The sequence below is a fragment of the Pteronotus mesoamericanus genome, unplaced genomic scaffold, assembly GCF_021234165.1.
Source record: "Pteronotus mesoamericanus isolate MK-2021 breed Mesoamerican mustached bat unplaced genomic scaffold, CSHL_Meso_final contig_164, whole genome shotgun sequence".
NCBI lineage: Eukaryota > Metazoa > Chordata > Mammalia > Chiroptera > Mormoopidae > Pteronotus > Pteronotus mesoamericanus.
The window spans coordinates 15,821,947-15,835,917 of NW_026555065.1; the positions used below are offsets into that span (position 1 = coordinate 15,821,947).

A 13,971-nucleotide genomic window follows, 5' to 3' on the forward strand; every position below is an offset into this window, starting at 1 on the left:
AGCATTATTATTGAAGAATGCCTAGAAAACCAAGTGCTTTTTTTCTAAAAAATTGAGGTATAATTGACATTTATTCTCATATTTTCTCAAGTTCTCCCTGTGGGGGAGGAGGAAACTTTCCTCGACCCTTAAACCTACATGAAACAGATTAACAAGAGAAAATAATCAAACTCAATATATACATCTGCATGGGAATCCCACATACGTGAGAGAGTCAGAGATACCACATATGTGAGGGGTTCAAAAACAGAAAGGAAAAATGAGGTATTTATGAATTTTTAGTTAAGGATGAGGTAAGATGTTTTAGGGTAGGAGAGGAGAGGAAGGTCATTCACAGGATAAGGTGATAAGAGTTTGCCCTACCCTATATCAATAGGTCATAAAAAGTTATTTCTGGTGATAACTCTTTTTATGGGCAAGGACACTAATTTAAATTATTAAAAGAGAGAGAAAAGTTTCTTGTGAGCGTGCAGGGTCTTAATTGCCTTCAGCTCAAAATAATACACATTCCAAAATGGAATATTTTGGGGAGGCCTGTTTTGAACCTCTGCATCCCCTAGGCTTCTTCCTTTTTTGTCAAGTAGTTGTTTTTTCTTCCTTTTTTTTTTTAACAGAACTTAAAAAGTTCCACTGTATTCTGAATTAACACATTTGCTCATGCTGTGTGTTCACCTTCTGTCATTTATATTGTAGTCTTCAGATGTATGTTGATAACTGCAGATGACTTAGTTAAATAAAAACTTTATATACTGATACTAGAGCAAACTGAGTGCTTCTCAGTGCATCTATATTTCTATCATCCTATAGGTTATTTGAATACATTAAATATCTAGTTTCTGATATTTCTAAAAGAGAGAGGCAACTTTTTAAACGTTAGATCACAGTATAATTTCAGTGCCAATCCCCAAATTCTGTGGGGGGTTTTTTTAATAATAGGAACATAATGAAAATTTATGAGTTTAAAGCTGTAAATTGGTTTTTTTTTTAGAAATTCAGCCTCATATCATCACGTCAGCAGCACTACCAAACAATATTTTTTTTCAAGTTACAAGCAGAAGTCAAATGAATAAACATCTTTTCTGTTGCAGACGCTCTGTCTAGTGTAAATGTATTAGTTGTGGAGGGGAGAAGGGGCCAGCATAGAAATAATATACCAGCAGTTTAACTGACATGGCCAGATCTTTTGGTTCTCAGGATAATGCTCTAAAAATGATCCTGGCAGTGGTTCTTTTGCTCTATGGTTGCATAAGGGACTAGAAGGGATGGGCTGGCATTTTTAAATAGTGTAAACCTCAACAAATGTAAACATCAACAAGAATGTGACATTTGCTCAAAGACTTGAAGGGGGTGACAGAATGAAATGAACGAAGTAGGATGCAGAGATGCAGAGCCCTAGGACCTTAAAGATTATTGTAAGAACCTTGGATTTTATAAAACTCTTGAGTAAGATGTGAAAGTATTAGAAAGACTTGAGGAAAGAGGTGACATATCACATATTTTTAAAGGATGACTTTATGTTTCTTGAGGAATAGACTGAAAGGTGGCATGAGTGGTTTCTGCAGTTAGCCAGGCAAGAGGTGATGATGCTTGGATCAGAATAGTAGCACTGGAGGTTGAGAAGTGGTTGATTCTAGATATATTTTGAAGGCAAGCTGACAGATTTTGCTCATGGGATTATACATATGAAGTATACGAGGTCTGTCCAGAAGGTATCTAGCCACGTAATATGAAGAATAGAGACATTTATGGAAGAAGATACAAGGTTTAAGAAACATTGTACATAGGACAGTGATGCCTCATTCCCGTTCAAAGTAGGCAACTTGGGACCTCACACAGTTCTCCCACTTGCCATCAGCTGACCTGTCGTATTTTCCTGAATCTCATTGACAGTCTGAAATCTCTTCCCTTTCAAAGGTGATTTTAGTTTTGGGAAAAGGCAGAAGGCGCAGGGCACCGAATTGGGCTTTGGCAGGGGGTGGGGAGGTTGAGTCACCTGGGTGATTCGATGTTTCATCAAAAGACTGGACATGATGCAGGAGTTGACAGGTTGTCATGACAAAGCTGCCAATCACCAGTTGCCATAGCTGCACCCTTCTGAATCATCTGAATAGTTTCTGTGGAAGAATGTTCAAGTTTAACGCAAAATTTGATACAGATTCATTTTTCTACTCATTCAGTCATTTTGAATGCAACAGCCACACAGTACATATGCTTACTTAACAGAGTCTACTGCCTCCACTGACTAATACAATGAAGTTGCCATTGTTCATGCATGCACATTCCAGTTCACTCCAGTTCTCCTTGCTGCCAGGTAACAGCAATGTCGTGCAAACCCGACTCATTATATTAACAATGGCTGGACTCTTTCCGGACAGACCTTGTATGAGAAGAAATCAAGGATGTCACTGATATTTTTGTCTTAAAGCATAGCACTGACCCTGACTGGTGTGGCTTAGTGGGTTTGGTGTCCTTTTGCAAACCAGAAGGTCACTGGTTCGATTCCCAGTCAGGGCGCATGTCTGGGTTGCAGGCCAGGTCCCCAGTTGGGGGCATGCTAGAGACAATTGATTGATGTTTCTCTCACACATTGATGTTTCATTCTCTCTTTCTCCCTCCTTTCCTCTCTCTCTAAAAATAAGTACATAAAATCTTAAAAAAAAGAAAGACTAGAGCTGGAAGAGTAGAGTTGCCATTCACTGAGATGAGGAAGACTACATGAGAAATGAGTGTTTGGGTGAAAGATGAATCCATTTTTGGCCATGTTAAGTTTGAGATGCCTGTTAGACATCAAAATGAAGCTGTTGAATAGGCAGTTGGATATATGGACATGGAGTTCAGGAAAGGATCTGGCATGAAAGTATAAATTAGACGTCATCCAGTGTATTTATGGTATATTGGATGTGAGTTACTGAAAGAGTAAATGTAAGTGGGAAAAAGAAATCCAAATATTGGGAAGAAGAGGAAGAATCATCAAGGAGATAAATGGAGGGGACAGTGAAGGGAAGCAAACTAAACAGATGAAAATGTTTCAGCAAGATGAGAATGATCAGCTTTGTTAAATGTTGCTGATATATCAATGAAGATGAGTTCTGAAAATTTACTTTTGGATTTAGAGGAAGTCATTGGCTTGAAAGCTTGACTGGAGTGGGGTTTAGAAAGTGTGTGAGAAGAAAAGAGGGAAAACATTTTTCCAGTGATCTTTTGCTGTAGATTGAGGCAGAAGCATGGAATGTTAGCTTGCGAGGAAAGTGTAGTCAAGCAAAGGTTTGAGTTTGTTTTTTAAAATACAGAGAATAATAGTGTATTACATGCTAATAGGAATGAGTTAATAAAGAAGGAAAAAAGTTAAGAGAGAATTGGTGGAGAGTGTCTTTTAGTTAGTGAGAGACAGACAATCTAGGGCACAAGCAGAGTGGTTGGATTTAAACAGGAGCAGAAATAGTCACAGAAAAGAAGGCAGAGTTTGTGGGTATAGATACTCACTGGTAGATAAATGTGACAGAAGTTCGCAGATACTCTCTTCTTGTTTCAATTTTCTCTGTAAAATGTAAAGTGAGTCTATTTAAAGGAGAACCATTGACCTAAAAAATGGACATTTTTGAATGACAGGTGCAATTTTGGAACCAGAATTTGAGAATTTGGGGGATAAACTAAGGTTTATCATATGGTACCTGAAGGATTTCAGAGGAGCCTGCAAAACTTCAGTCATCATAATTTTGTCTAGAATCTCTCTTCTAGAGTTTTCCTGTTGGAATAAAGGCTCTCCCTTTTTGTACTGTCCTGGTGAGATATACTACTGTGTATCTACATCTCTATCTGTGTAGGATAAAACCCAAGATCTATATCCTAATATATAGAGTTTCGCCTATCTCAGTACACAACGTCTTACTCTTTTTAATCAGTTACACAGAGAAGGGTGCAGAGTCTAAGGATCCAGGCAGAAGCTTAAGGAGTGCTATAAAAAAATAATTTTTATTAGTCTTTTAAATTTGAAATAATTTTAGTTTCACAATAATTGAGGAAAATGAGTTATTTTCCATAATGATCCTAGATTTATCTTATTCTCCCTATTAATTCCTTGCTTTATATATTTTGAAGCTATCTTATTTGCTTATTCATTTTTAAAATTGTTACAGCAATTTGGTGAATCAAACATTTGTAATTGTGATAACTGGCATTAATCCTATTGATGTTTACCATCTATTTTTTCCTATTTGTCTTTTGGTTAGAATTTGCTTGATATCTTTTTCTATCCCAGTACCATTAACCATTCCATGCCCTTATGTTTTAGTGAGTTATTTTAGGAATAGAATATAACAAGCTTTTTAAAAAAAATTTTATTTTTGACTTTGAGAGCATGTTTATTAAAGCTAGGAACAGTGAAACAAAGGAGGGGCTTAGGGTGGAAGAAGCAATAGGAGCGCCTAAGTGGTGCTTTGCTTTGGCTCCCTAAGAACTTTATAAGTGAGCTAAGGTGGAGCTGCTGTTAGCTCACTGAAAGGTCAGAGGAAAGGGGGCCTTGGAGACATGTTAATGGAGTAAGCCCTGGATGAGCTGTTGCTGCCCCTTGATCCTGGTTGCAAGTTGGGTACCCTTAAGTTTAGGAGATAACGTGCCTGAGGGGAAAGGAGGACGTGGCCATGCTCTAGAGAGAGCCCACAGAAAGGTTTTATTTTTTTAGTTAAACCTGACAGTCAATTTTAATTTTCTTTTTTAAATGATTACATCTGTCCCTCTTGAGGTTTTGGTCCACAGTGGGAATCTCAAACTTGATTTCCCTCCTTTCTGTTTATTTGAAGCAACTGTATCTGCACAGCATTGTAGATTTAGTAATCTAAATCTTACTGGAATTAAATGAAATGATTCTAGTATTTTAGGTGTGCTGTCATCAGGAAGCATGTAATGTATAATATGTAACAAATATTTAGTAACTTGAAAAACAATTAAATAGTATAGAACTATTTCTTTTTTGTGCGTTTACAATTATTTCCTTATATTAGTGGGTTAACATATAAACCATCTTTTAAAACTTTTTTGTTTTAGTCCCAGAAATCCTGGATAGAAAGCACTTTGACCAAGAGGGAATGCGTATATATCATACCAAGTTCCAAAGACCCTCACAGGTAAGCATACCTTTGTTTTTTCTGTGCTCTTCTAGAAATTTAGATGTAAATTATATTGCTAATTTATTTATTGAAAGATGATTATTAAATTATTTGTAGTTGCTGTTAATTTTTGTGCTTACTATTAACTGTTCTTCTTACAATATAACATCACATTTTTTAACCAGAGAGCATAAGTGGTATTTACTGGGTTACATGGCTAATAATTAATAGAGGTGGGATTAAAATTTAGATCTCCTTTGTTCAGTGTGCCAATTCTAAAATAAAATACAGTTCTTTCATTTAAAGAAAATTATCTTGCTTTATTAAAAAATAGATTGTATTATCGTTAACTGAGTTTATTTCCTGTGATTATGTTAATTTCATTCTGCAATCTAAATTATAAAAATACTTACTGGGGGTTCAAGAAATAGCAAGCTGTTATTGAGTATCCTTTGCTATAGCTGTCCATATGAGACATAATTTATAAATACAGTTAGCTAGTCATTTCTTTCTACACTAATAAAATTGTCAAATTAACTTTATATGACTAGGTTAAGAAATGGATTGACAAGGTACCAAAAGTTATAAGTGAAAGTCTCTTTTAAATTCCCCTTCCTTAAGGAAATTAATATTGCCTATTTCTTGGAATGCCTCCCAGAAATAAATATATAGTATTTTGCTATGTATGATGTGCTCCTGTGTATAATGTGCACCCATGGTTTTGTGTACATTATAAATGGGATTATTATGCCCATGTATAGTGAACATCCTTATTTTTGCCTCAAAGATTTGGGCAAAAGAGTATGCATTATACACAGTAAAATACGGTAGTGGTTGCACGTCCAAGCAGATGTCTGTTTACTCCTCCTTCTCTATTTTTAAAATTCATACTGTTTAGCCAGTTGTGTTTGTTATCTTGGCGATAACACTGGGATAACACCTTGTTCTTTATTTTTTTCTACTTTTTTATTGTGTCTTTTGTTAGGGTTGTCCCAATTTTTTCCCTTTTGCCCCTCCTCCACCCAGCCCACCCCACTATTCCACAGTCAGTCAGTCCCCTCTCCGTTGTCCATGCCCATGAATCATTCATACGTGTTCTTTGACTAATCCCTTCTCCCTTCCTTCCACCAGTTTCCCCTTCTCTCCTCCCTCCTACAGCTACCAGTCTATTCCATGTTGCCATGTCTCTGACCGTTTGTTCTTGTTGCATCTTTTTAAATTATATGCCTGTATCATAATTTTGTTTTTAGTAGTCCTTACTGATGGACACTTTAGCTACTTCATTTTTCTTTTTCGCTGTTAGGCACAAAAATGCTGTAATAAATAGCCTTGTACATTAATCATTATATAAATGTGACAGATATTTTCTTTAGCCTATGCTTTAGTACTGGAATTAGATTTTGGGAAGGAGTCTGCATTTTTTATTTTGATAAGTATTGCTAAATTGCACTTTATAGAGATTATATCAATTTATATTCCCACCAACAGATATGAGACTACTGTATTCTATATTCTCACCCAGATATTGTCTTAAAGGTTTTTAAAAATATTTTTTCTAATCAAATGCCTTTTCTTTTCAAGGTTTTATTTATTTATTTTTACAGAGAAGGGAAGGGAGGGAGAAAGGGAGAGAAACATCAATGTGTGGTTGCATCGCGCATGTCCCCCACTGGGGACCTGGCCTGCAACCCAGACATGTGCCCTGACTAGCAATCGAACTGGTCACCCTTTGGTTTGTAGGCCGGCACTCAGTCCACTGAGCCACACCAGCCAGGGCTCAAGTGCCTTTTCATATGTATGTAATTACTGTGAACTATATGTTCATATATTTTCCTTTTTAATATTGATTTTATGGAGAATTATATATTAGGGAAACTAACTTTTTGTTTACAAATATTATTTTCAGTTTGTTTTTAGACTTGATTAAGTAGCACATTTTGCCATGTAGAAATGTTTTATTTTTACATAGTTAAATCTACTAGTTTTTGTCCTATAGTTTCTGTGTTTTATGTTGGACCTAATTGTATTTAAAATATGGAAACTATGTGAGTTAAAAAAAATTATTCAAGTAATTTGTAAATCAAAGTATAAGATGACTTATGACGTCTACTGAAAAGTTAAACTATATTATTTTTCTTTGTTTTGTACTTCTATATTAACTTTCTATCATTTAGCTTAACCTAAAAATTTTATCCTTTAAGTAATAAATTTACCTTGTTTACAGATGCCTTCCAGGATGTCAAATATGTCAGCAACTTGTCAGGTAAGTTTACTAATCTAACTTTATTGCACAGAACTTTAAAAACAAAACCAATCTGTTAGACACATCAGAATACAGTAGACTAAATATTCATAGGCTGTTATATTTAAGAGTTACTTTGCTCAGACCTGGGAGATGAAGGACCAGGTAAGTTTACTTGAAACTCAGGTGAAGCTACTTGAGGAGAATTCTAAATTTAAATCTTAATTAGTTAGATAAAGATCGAAGGAAAGTGATGTTAGGCAGAGAGAACAGGATGTGGGAATACATGACAGTAAAACACTATGGTTCTGTCACGAATCTTGAGAATTTAACATGTGCGGTGGATGTTAGAGAAATCTAAGTCTAGAAAAATGAGTAGGGACCAGGTCATTTAAGCTCTTTGTACATATGTCACATAGTATTGATTTCACAGTAAAAAGATACTAAGTAGGGAAGTAACAAGCTTTAGATTTTTTTTTTTTTTTTTTGTAAACGCAGTTGGCATTTTGTGAGCATTGAATTAGGAGAAAAAATTAGTTTGGAAAGTTTTGGAGTAAATCTGGCAAAAACAATAGAGCCTGAATTAAGATAGTGGCTGTGATGATGAAGAGAAGTAGATATATTTAAAGGCATTAATGATATAAAGGATTAAGTGGATGTGTGGAGAAAGTGAAGATTTAAGATGGTACCTAAATTTCTTACTTAGGCAACTAAGTAAGTTCATTCCTTAATGAATAGGAATGCTCATTAAGATCTAATTAAAGAACATAAGAGGAAGATGAATTGATACCTAGTCGGTAGTCTAGGAACAACAGTGTATGGAATGAGTTCATCTTAGATACACTGAATTTTACTATCTCTGATCTTACTCGTTTCTTCCTCTAGATGGGAAATTCCATCTGGTGTCTTTCCATTCAAGCTGAAGAACTTCCTTTAGCCTTTGGTGTAATGCAGATATACTGATGATGAATTTTCTCAGCTTGGTTTTTTAGAAAATGTTAATTTTATGCTCATATTTAAAGGATATTTTCACTAGATGGAGCATTCTGAATTGATAACTTTCTCATTCTAGTACTTTAAAGATATCATTTATTGTATTCTGGTTCTTGTTTGTACTGAAAAGTCAGGTATCCTTATTGTAGCTGCTCTTCTGTATGTAATAGGTCTTTTTTTCCCCTCTTGCTACTTTAAAGAATATTTTTCTGTATTTTTGACATCCAGCAGCAGGTCTATAATGTGACCTAGAGTGATTCTCTTTATACTTGCTCTGCTCGTATAAATATTTGAAAGTTCACGTTTTCCACCAAAGTGGAAAGTTTTCAGCCATTATTTAATATTCTTATGCTTCATTCTCTTTTCTCTCACAGGGACTACTGTTCTATCTATGTTAGATTGCTTGGTATTTTCCACAGGTTACTGATGCAATTTTTTTTAATTACAATTTTTTTCCATTTATCAGATTTGTCATTGGTCTCTCTTTAGGTTCATTAAACATCACTTCTGCAGTTTTCAATATATTGTTTTGCTTATCCAGTGAATTCTTCATCTCGTGAATTGTATTTTTTAATTCTAGAATTTACAGTTTGATTCTTTATTATTTCAGTTTCCATGTTATAAGTCCTTTAATGCAGATTAAAATCTTTGTTTACTAATTCCAACATCTGTGTCATTTAGGGTCTGTTTCTTTTGACTGCTTTGTTTCTTGAATATGAGTCACATTTACTTTCTTTAAATTTTATTTTTTGAATACAGTTTGCATTCAATATGTTATTTTGTATTAGTTTCAGATGTAGGACACAGTGGTTAGAAAGTCATATGCTCTAAAATGTCCCCCTCTGAGATTTCCAGTACCTGCCTGGCACAATGCATAATTATTACAGTATCATTGACTGTGCTGTACTTTACATCCCTGTGACTATTTTTGTAACTACCAATCTGTACTTCTCAGTCCCTTCAACTCTTTTACCCCGTCCCCCAACCCCTCTGCCCTCTGGCAACCATCAGTCTGTTCTCTGTATCTATGAATCTGTTTCCTGTTTGTTTATTTATATCATTCTTTAGATACCACATATAAAGGAAATCATATGGTATTTTTCTCTCTCTGACTGACATTTTACTTTGCATAGTAAATGCTGTTGCAAATGGTAAGATGTCATTCTTTTTTGTGGTTGTATAATACTTCATTGTGGAGACATGTGCTTTATCCACTTGTGTACTAATGGGTACTTGGGTTGCTTCCGTATCTTGGCTTTGGAAAATAACACTGCAGCGAACAGAGGGGTGCACATATTCCTTCGAATTAGTGTTTTGGGTTTCTTTGGATACATACCCAGAAGTGGAATTGCTGGGTCATAAGGCAGTTCCATTTTTAATTTTTTGAGGGCCGTCCACACTGTTTTCCACAGTGGTTGCATCAATCTGCCTTCCCACGAACAGTGCATTAGGGTTCCCTTTTCTCTACATCGTCATCAGCACTTACTGTTTGTGGATTTACATTTGATAGATGTGAGGCGATACATCATTGTGGTTTTATTTTGCATTTCGCTGACCAGTTACTGAGTGTTGATTTCTGTTGGCTTGTCAGTGGGGTTAACCCTCAGGCTGTCTATGAGTATTGACACCAAACACAGTGTACACGCTGCTGTGCAGGAGCTGACTCCATGAAGCAGAATTCACCCCATCAGGATCCGGTGCCTGTTGAGCTTTTTGGGGGGTGGTACACCTCTTACGGAGCTAACTGGGTCATGCTTTCACTTATCTGAAGCCTGACACTGTGTTTATTGGTTCTGGGACCTCTTGGTACATGTTAATTTAAGGCGCTGCCTATTGCTAGCCCTGGCCTACCTGTTTTGAGGTACAAAGCAGTCCACAGTTTTTGGGTACCTCTGCTGATCCCAGGTGTAGGTGGGAGGGCCCAAGCTGCATATCAAGGCGGGCTTCCACTAGCTCTGAGCCCAGGTGTTAACCAACAAAAAGCCGAAGCCACTTAGTCACTGAAAGAGCCTCTGGCAGTATGCAAATTGTGTGAGGTAGGTTCTCAGTCACTAGGTAGATACAGATCTAAACTGGGTGCCAGTACTGGCTGTGAGGTCATTAAGCAAAAGTCTTTTTATTTAATTCCCTCTCCCTCCCTCCCTTTATATTTTCCATTATTATTTAGTCCCCTTAAAAGTCTCAGTGTACACCAAAGATAGCTACCACCAACGTGGGTCATGTAGACCTTTGTGGTGGGATCTTAGGGAGTTGTCGGGGTGAGGCCAGTAGAGTTCATCAGGCTAAACAGACCGATTTTTTTAAAAACATTTATTTATTTATTTATTTTTCAACAGAAGGGAAGAGAGGAGTAAGAGAGGGGGAGAAACATCAATGTGTACTTACTTCTTGTGTGCCCCCTACGGGGGACCTAGCCTGCAACCCAGGCATGTGCCCTGACTGGGAATTGAACGAGTGACCCTTTGGTTCACAGGTCAGCACTCAATCCCCTGAGCCATACCAGTCAGGGCTAAACAGACCAATATTTTGCCATGGGGAGGGAAGGCTCTGGACAGGAATGGTGGTGTCAATTTCGTTTGTAAGGGGAATTGGCCCTTTGCCCTAGACCCACACAACTCTTAGTGTGTATCTCTGCCACCCCCTGTGTCTACCTGGACTTCCTCAAAGGCCTTCCAAGAAACTGTGCACCACAAGCTGAAGTCGTTTGCAGCCAGCAGAGTCCTCTACAGGGCCTGAGCATCGCAGAGCACAACCACAGAGAGTTGGGAGGGTGGGCTAATGCATTCCCCAAGGCTGATGCTGTATGGAGGGGAGTGTTCAACCCAGGAATGGAGGTATCTTTGGGCAGTGTGGGAGAGGTACTCAGCACAAAGACCTTAGCAGCTGTCCCTTCAGCCCTCTCCTGAAGCCACACAACCCAGTCTCCACTTCAACCTGAGCCCACTTCCTTACACCAGAGCCCAGGGTGAGTATGGTAGCAAAGGAGATTTTATGTGCTAGCCCTTTAACAGGACACCTGGGTTTCTAGCAAACTCCTGTCTTTCCCTGGGGACACATCCTGGCTGCTTTTCATAGTCAGATATTATGCAGGCTCTCCTTCCAAGCACTGATGCTCCTCTGGGCTGACCAGCATGGGGTGGATACCCCTCACTCCTGGGGTGGGGGGACCTTTGAACCTGAGATATCCCTCCTAATTCTCAACCTGCGTGTGGGGTCAGCCCTTTTCACGTCTTTGCCCTTCCTTCCAGTGTCAGTGTGGATCTTTTATAAATCCTTAGTTATAAAACTTGAGTTCAGGTAGTTTTCAATTGGTTATTCAGGTTGATTGTTCTATATCTTAGTTGTAATTCTGTTTTGGTGCTGGGGGAAGTGAGTGTAACTTCCACCTACTCTGTCGCCATCTTGAATCCTGTTATTAGTCACATTTTCTTTCTTTTTCCTCTGTCTAGTAATTTTTATAGTATGTCGTAAATGCTGTGCATGATTCACTTTAGGGGTCGAGACTATGTCTTTTTTAAAGGGTGTTCAGTTTTGTTCTAATGTGATTAAATTATTAACTTTTTCTTTTTGTTCCATTAGGCTTGATTTTTACTTGTTAAGACAGCTCTATTTTTATTATAGACTTAGTGCTAGGACGTAGACCTTGTTCCTAAGATATAGATAGCCTCTTAAAGTATACCTGAGTGCACAGGATGCTCAGTAATACCTTTTCACTCTGAACTAAATCTGCAGTTTCTCCTAGTTCTTTATGACTCCATTCTCAGGCACATAGCAGATGATAATCTGCTAAGTATCACAGAGTCTTGCCTGACATAGATACAGCTCAATGCACAACTAAGAACCCATGATGAATTCTTATGCAAGTGTGTGTGTGTGTATGTCTCTGTCTCTGTCTCTGTCTCTCTCTCTCTCTCTCTCTCTCTCTCTCTCTGTATAGCTCTGTCCTCTGGTATACTGTTACAAATTCCAACTGTTTCACCAGCCCAGAATTCTGTTTTTGGCCCCTTTTCTTATTAGCTCAACGACGGTGCCATTTTCTGCCAGGGCATCGCCTCTATGCATAATGGTTGAGAAATTGTCCCAGGCTGGTGCAACCATGGAGAATCACCTCATATATTTCCCTCATTTAAAGGATCAAATTCCATGCTTCCTCTTGTTCAGTGCTGGAAAGCACTTATCTCATCTCTGTGTCCGTTTTTGTCTAGAATCCCCAGGACAACTAGGTTCGGTAATTAGCTAGAGGAGTTCAGAAGACTCAGAATATATTGGTATTCATGGCTAAGATTTAATAAGTATGGTCATATCTGTGTTGAGGACGTTCCCTCCTTTTCTAGTTTGCTGAAAATGAATGATGAATGGATGTTGAATTATGTTGGTCTTTTCAATGAGCAAGCTTTTTTTAAAAATTGATTTTCTTCCATTCCCCGCCCCGCCCCGCCCTGTTTCATTGTGTTCTCTTTATTCTTTTTATCTGCTTACTTTGGGTTTCATTTGCTTTTTTTTAGTTTTTAGGTAGAACTTTAGTGTTGCCTGCAGGTCTTCTCTAATTTAAATTATATACTACAAATTTTTATCCTGTATAGTATTTTTATACTCTAAAGTGTATGTAAATACACACTGAAATGTTTATTCTAAACACTGTACAATTGCATGTCATATTTTTTATTTTAATTTTTTACATTTTTATTGTATTTTCTATTACCATTTATCCTCCACAAATACCCTCTGCATGTCATATGTTTTGATGGTAGTTTTATTGTCATTTTGTTCTAAATAGTTTCTAGTTTCCTTTGTGACTTTCTTTTATCCATGAGCTAATTAAAAGCATGTATTTAATTTTTAGCCCTGGCTTGGTTTGGCTCAGTGGATTGAGTGCCAGCCTGTGAACCAAAATGTTGCTGGTTCGATTCCCAGTCAGAGCACCTACCTGGGTTGTGGGTCAGGTCCCCAGTCTGTGTCCAAGAGGCAACCTTGTATCTCTAACACATTGATGCTTCTCTTTCTTTCTCCTTCCCTTCCCCTCTCTCTAAAAATAAAGTCTTTCTTTAAAAACATGAGGATTTTCTAAATATTTTTTAATTGGTTTCTAGTTTAATTTCATTGTTCTCTAAGAACATACTTTGTATAATTTCCACCCTTTTTAGTTTATTGAGACTCAGAGTGTGGCCAATCTTGGTGAATACTTCCTGTACACTTGAGTAGAGGTTTTATTTGTTATTACATAAAGTGTTCCACAAACTTCTATTAAATCACTAAGTTGCCTCATAGTTTTGTTCAACTTTCATTGGATTCTAATTTGAGAGTTGTTTTCCTTTTAGTACTTAAAAGATGTAACAGTGGCCTTTTGACTTTCACATTGTTTGATGTCTGCTGTCATACTTTTTTTTTTCTGTACATAGTATAACAGTTGTACTTTGGCTACTTTTAAGATTTTTCTCTTTATAACTGGCTTTCAGCAATGTTCTAGTGTGATTTCCTGAAGTTCATTTTGCTTATTTCTTATTGAACTGCCCAGATTTGTCAGTCAAATAGTTTTCAGATGTTTATTTCTACTCTCTCCTTTTTGGAACTTGAGTTACGTGTATATTGAGCTACTTGAAATTATTCCACAAGGCACTAATGATCTTATTC

At 37.1% G+C, this 13,971-nt stretch overlaps 1 protein-coding gene across 2 annotated transcripts in view; it reads left to right on the plus strand.

The window, feature by feature from the left end:
* The window catches only part of TRPM7 (transient receptor potential cation channel subfamily M member 7), a 115,468-nt gene that overhangs the window by 18,714 nt on the left and 82,783 nt on the right, over window positions 1–13,971 (plus strand). For both annotated transcript variants that reach the window (XM_054565434.1, XM_054565435.1), the window contains exons 2-3: window positions 5,044–5,123; window positions 7,330–7,368. In XM_054565434.1, coding sequence (XP_054421409.1) covers window positions 5,044–5,123; window positions 7,330–7,368 — 119 coding nt within the window. The remainder of the gene's footprint in view (window positions 1–5,043; window positions 5,124–7,329; window positions 7,369–13,971) is intronic.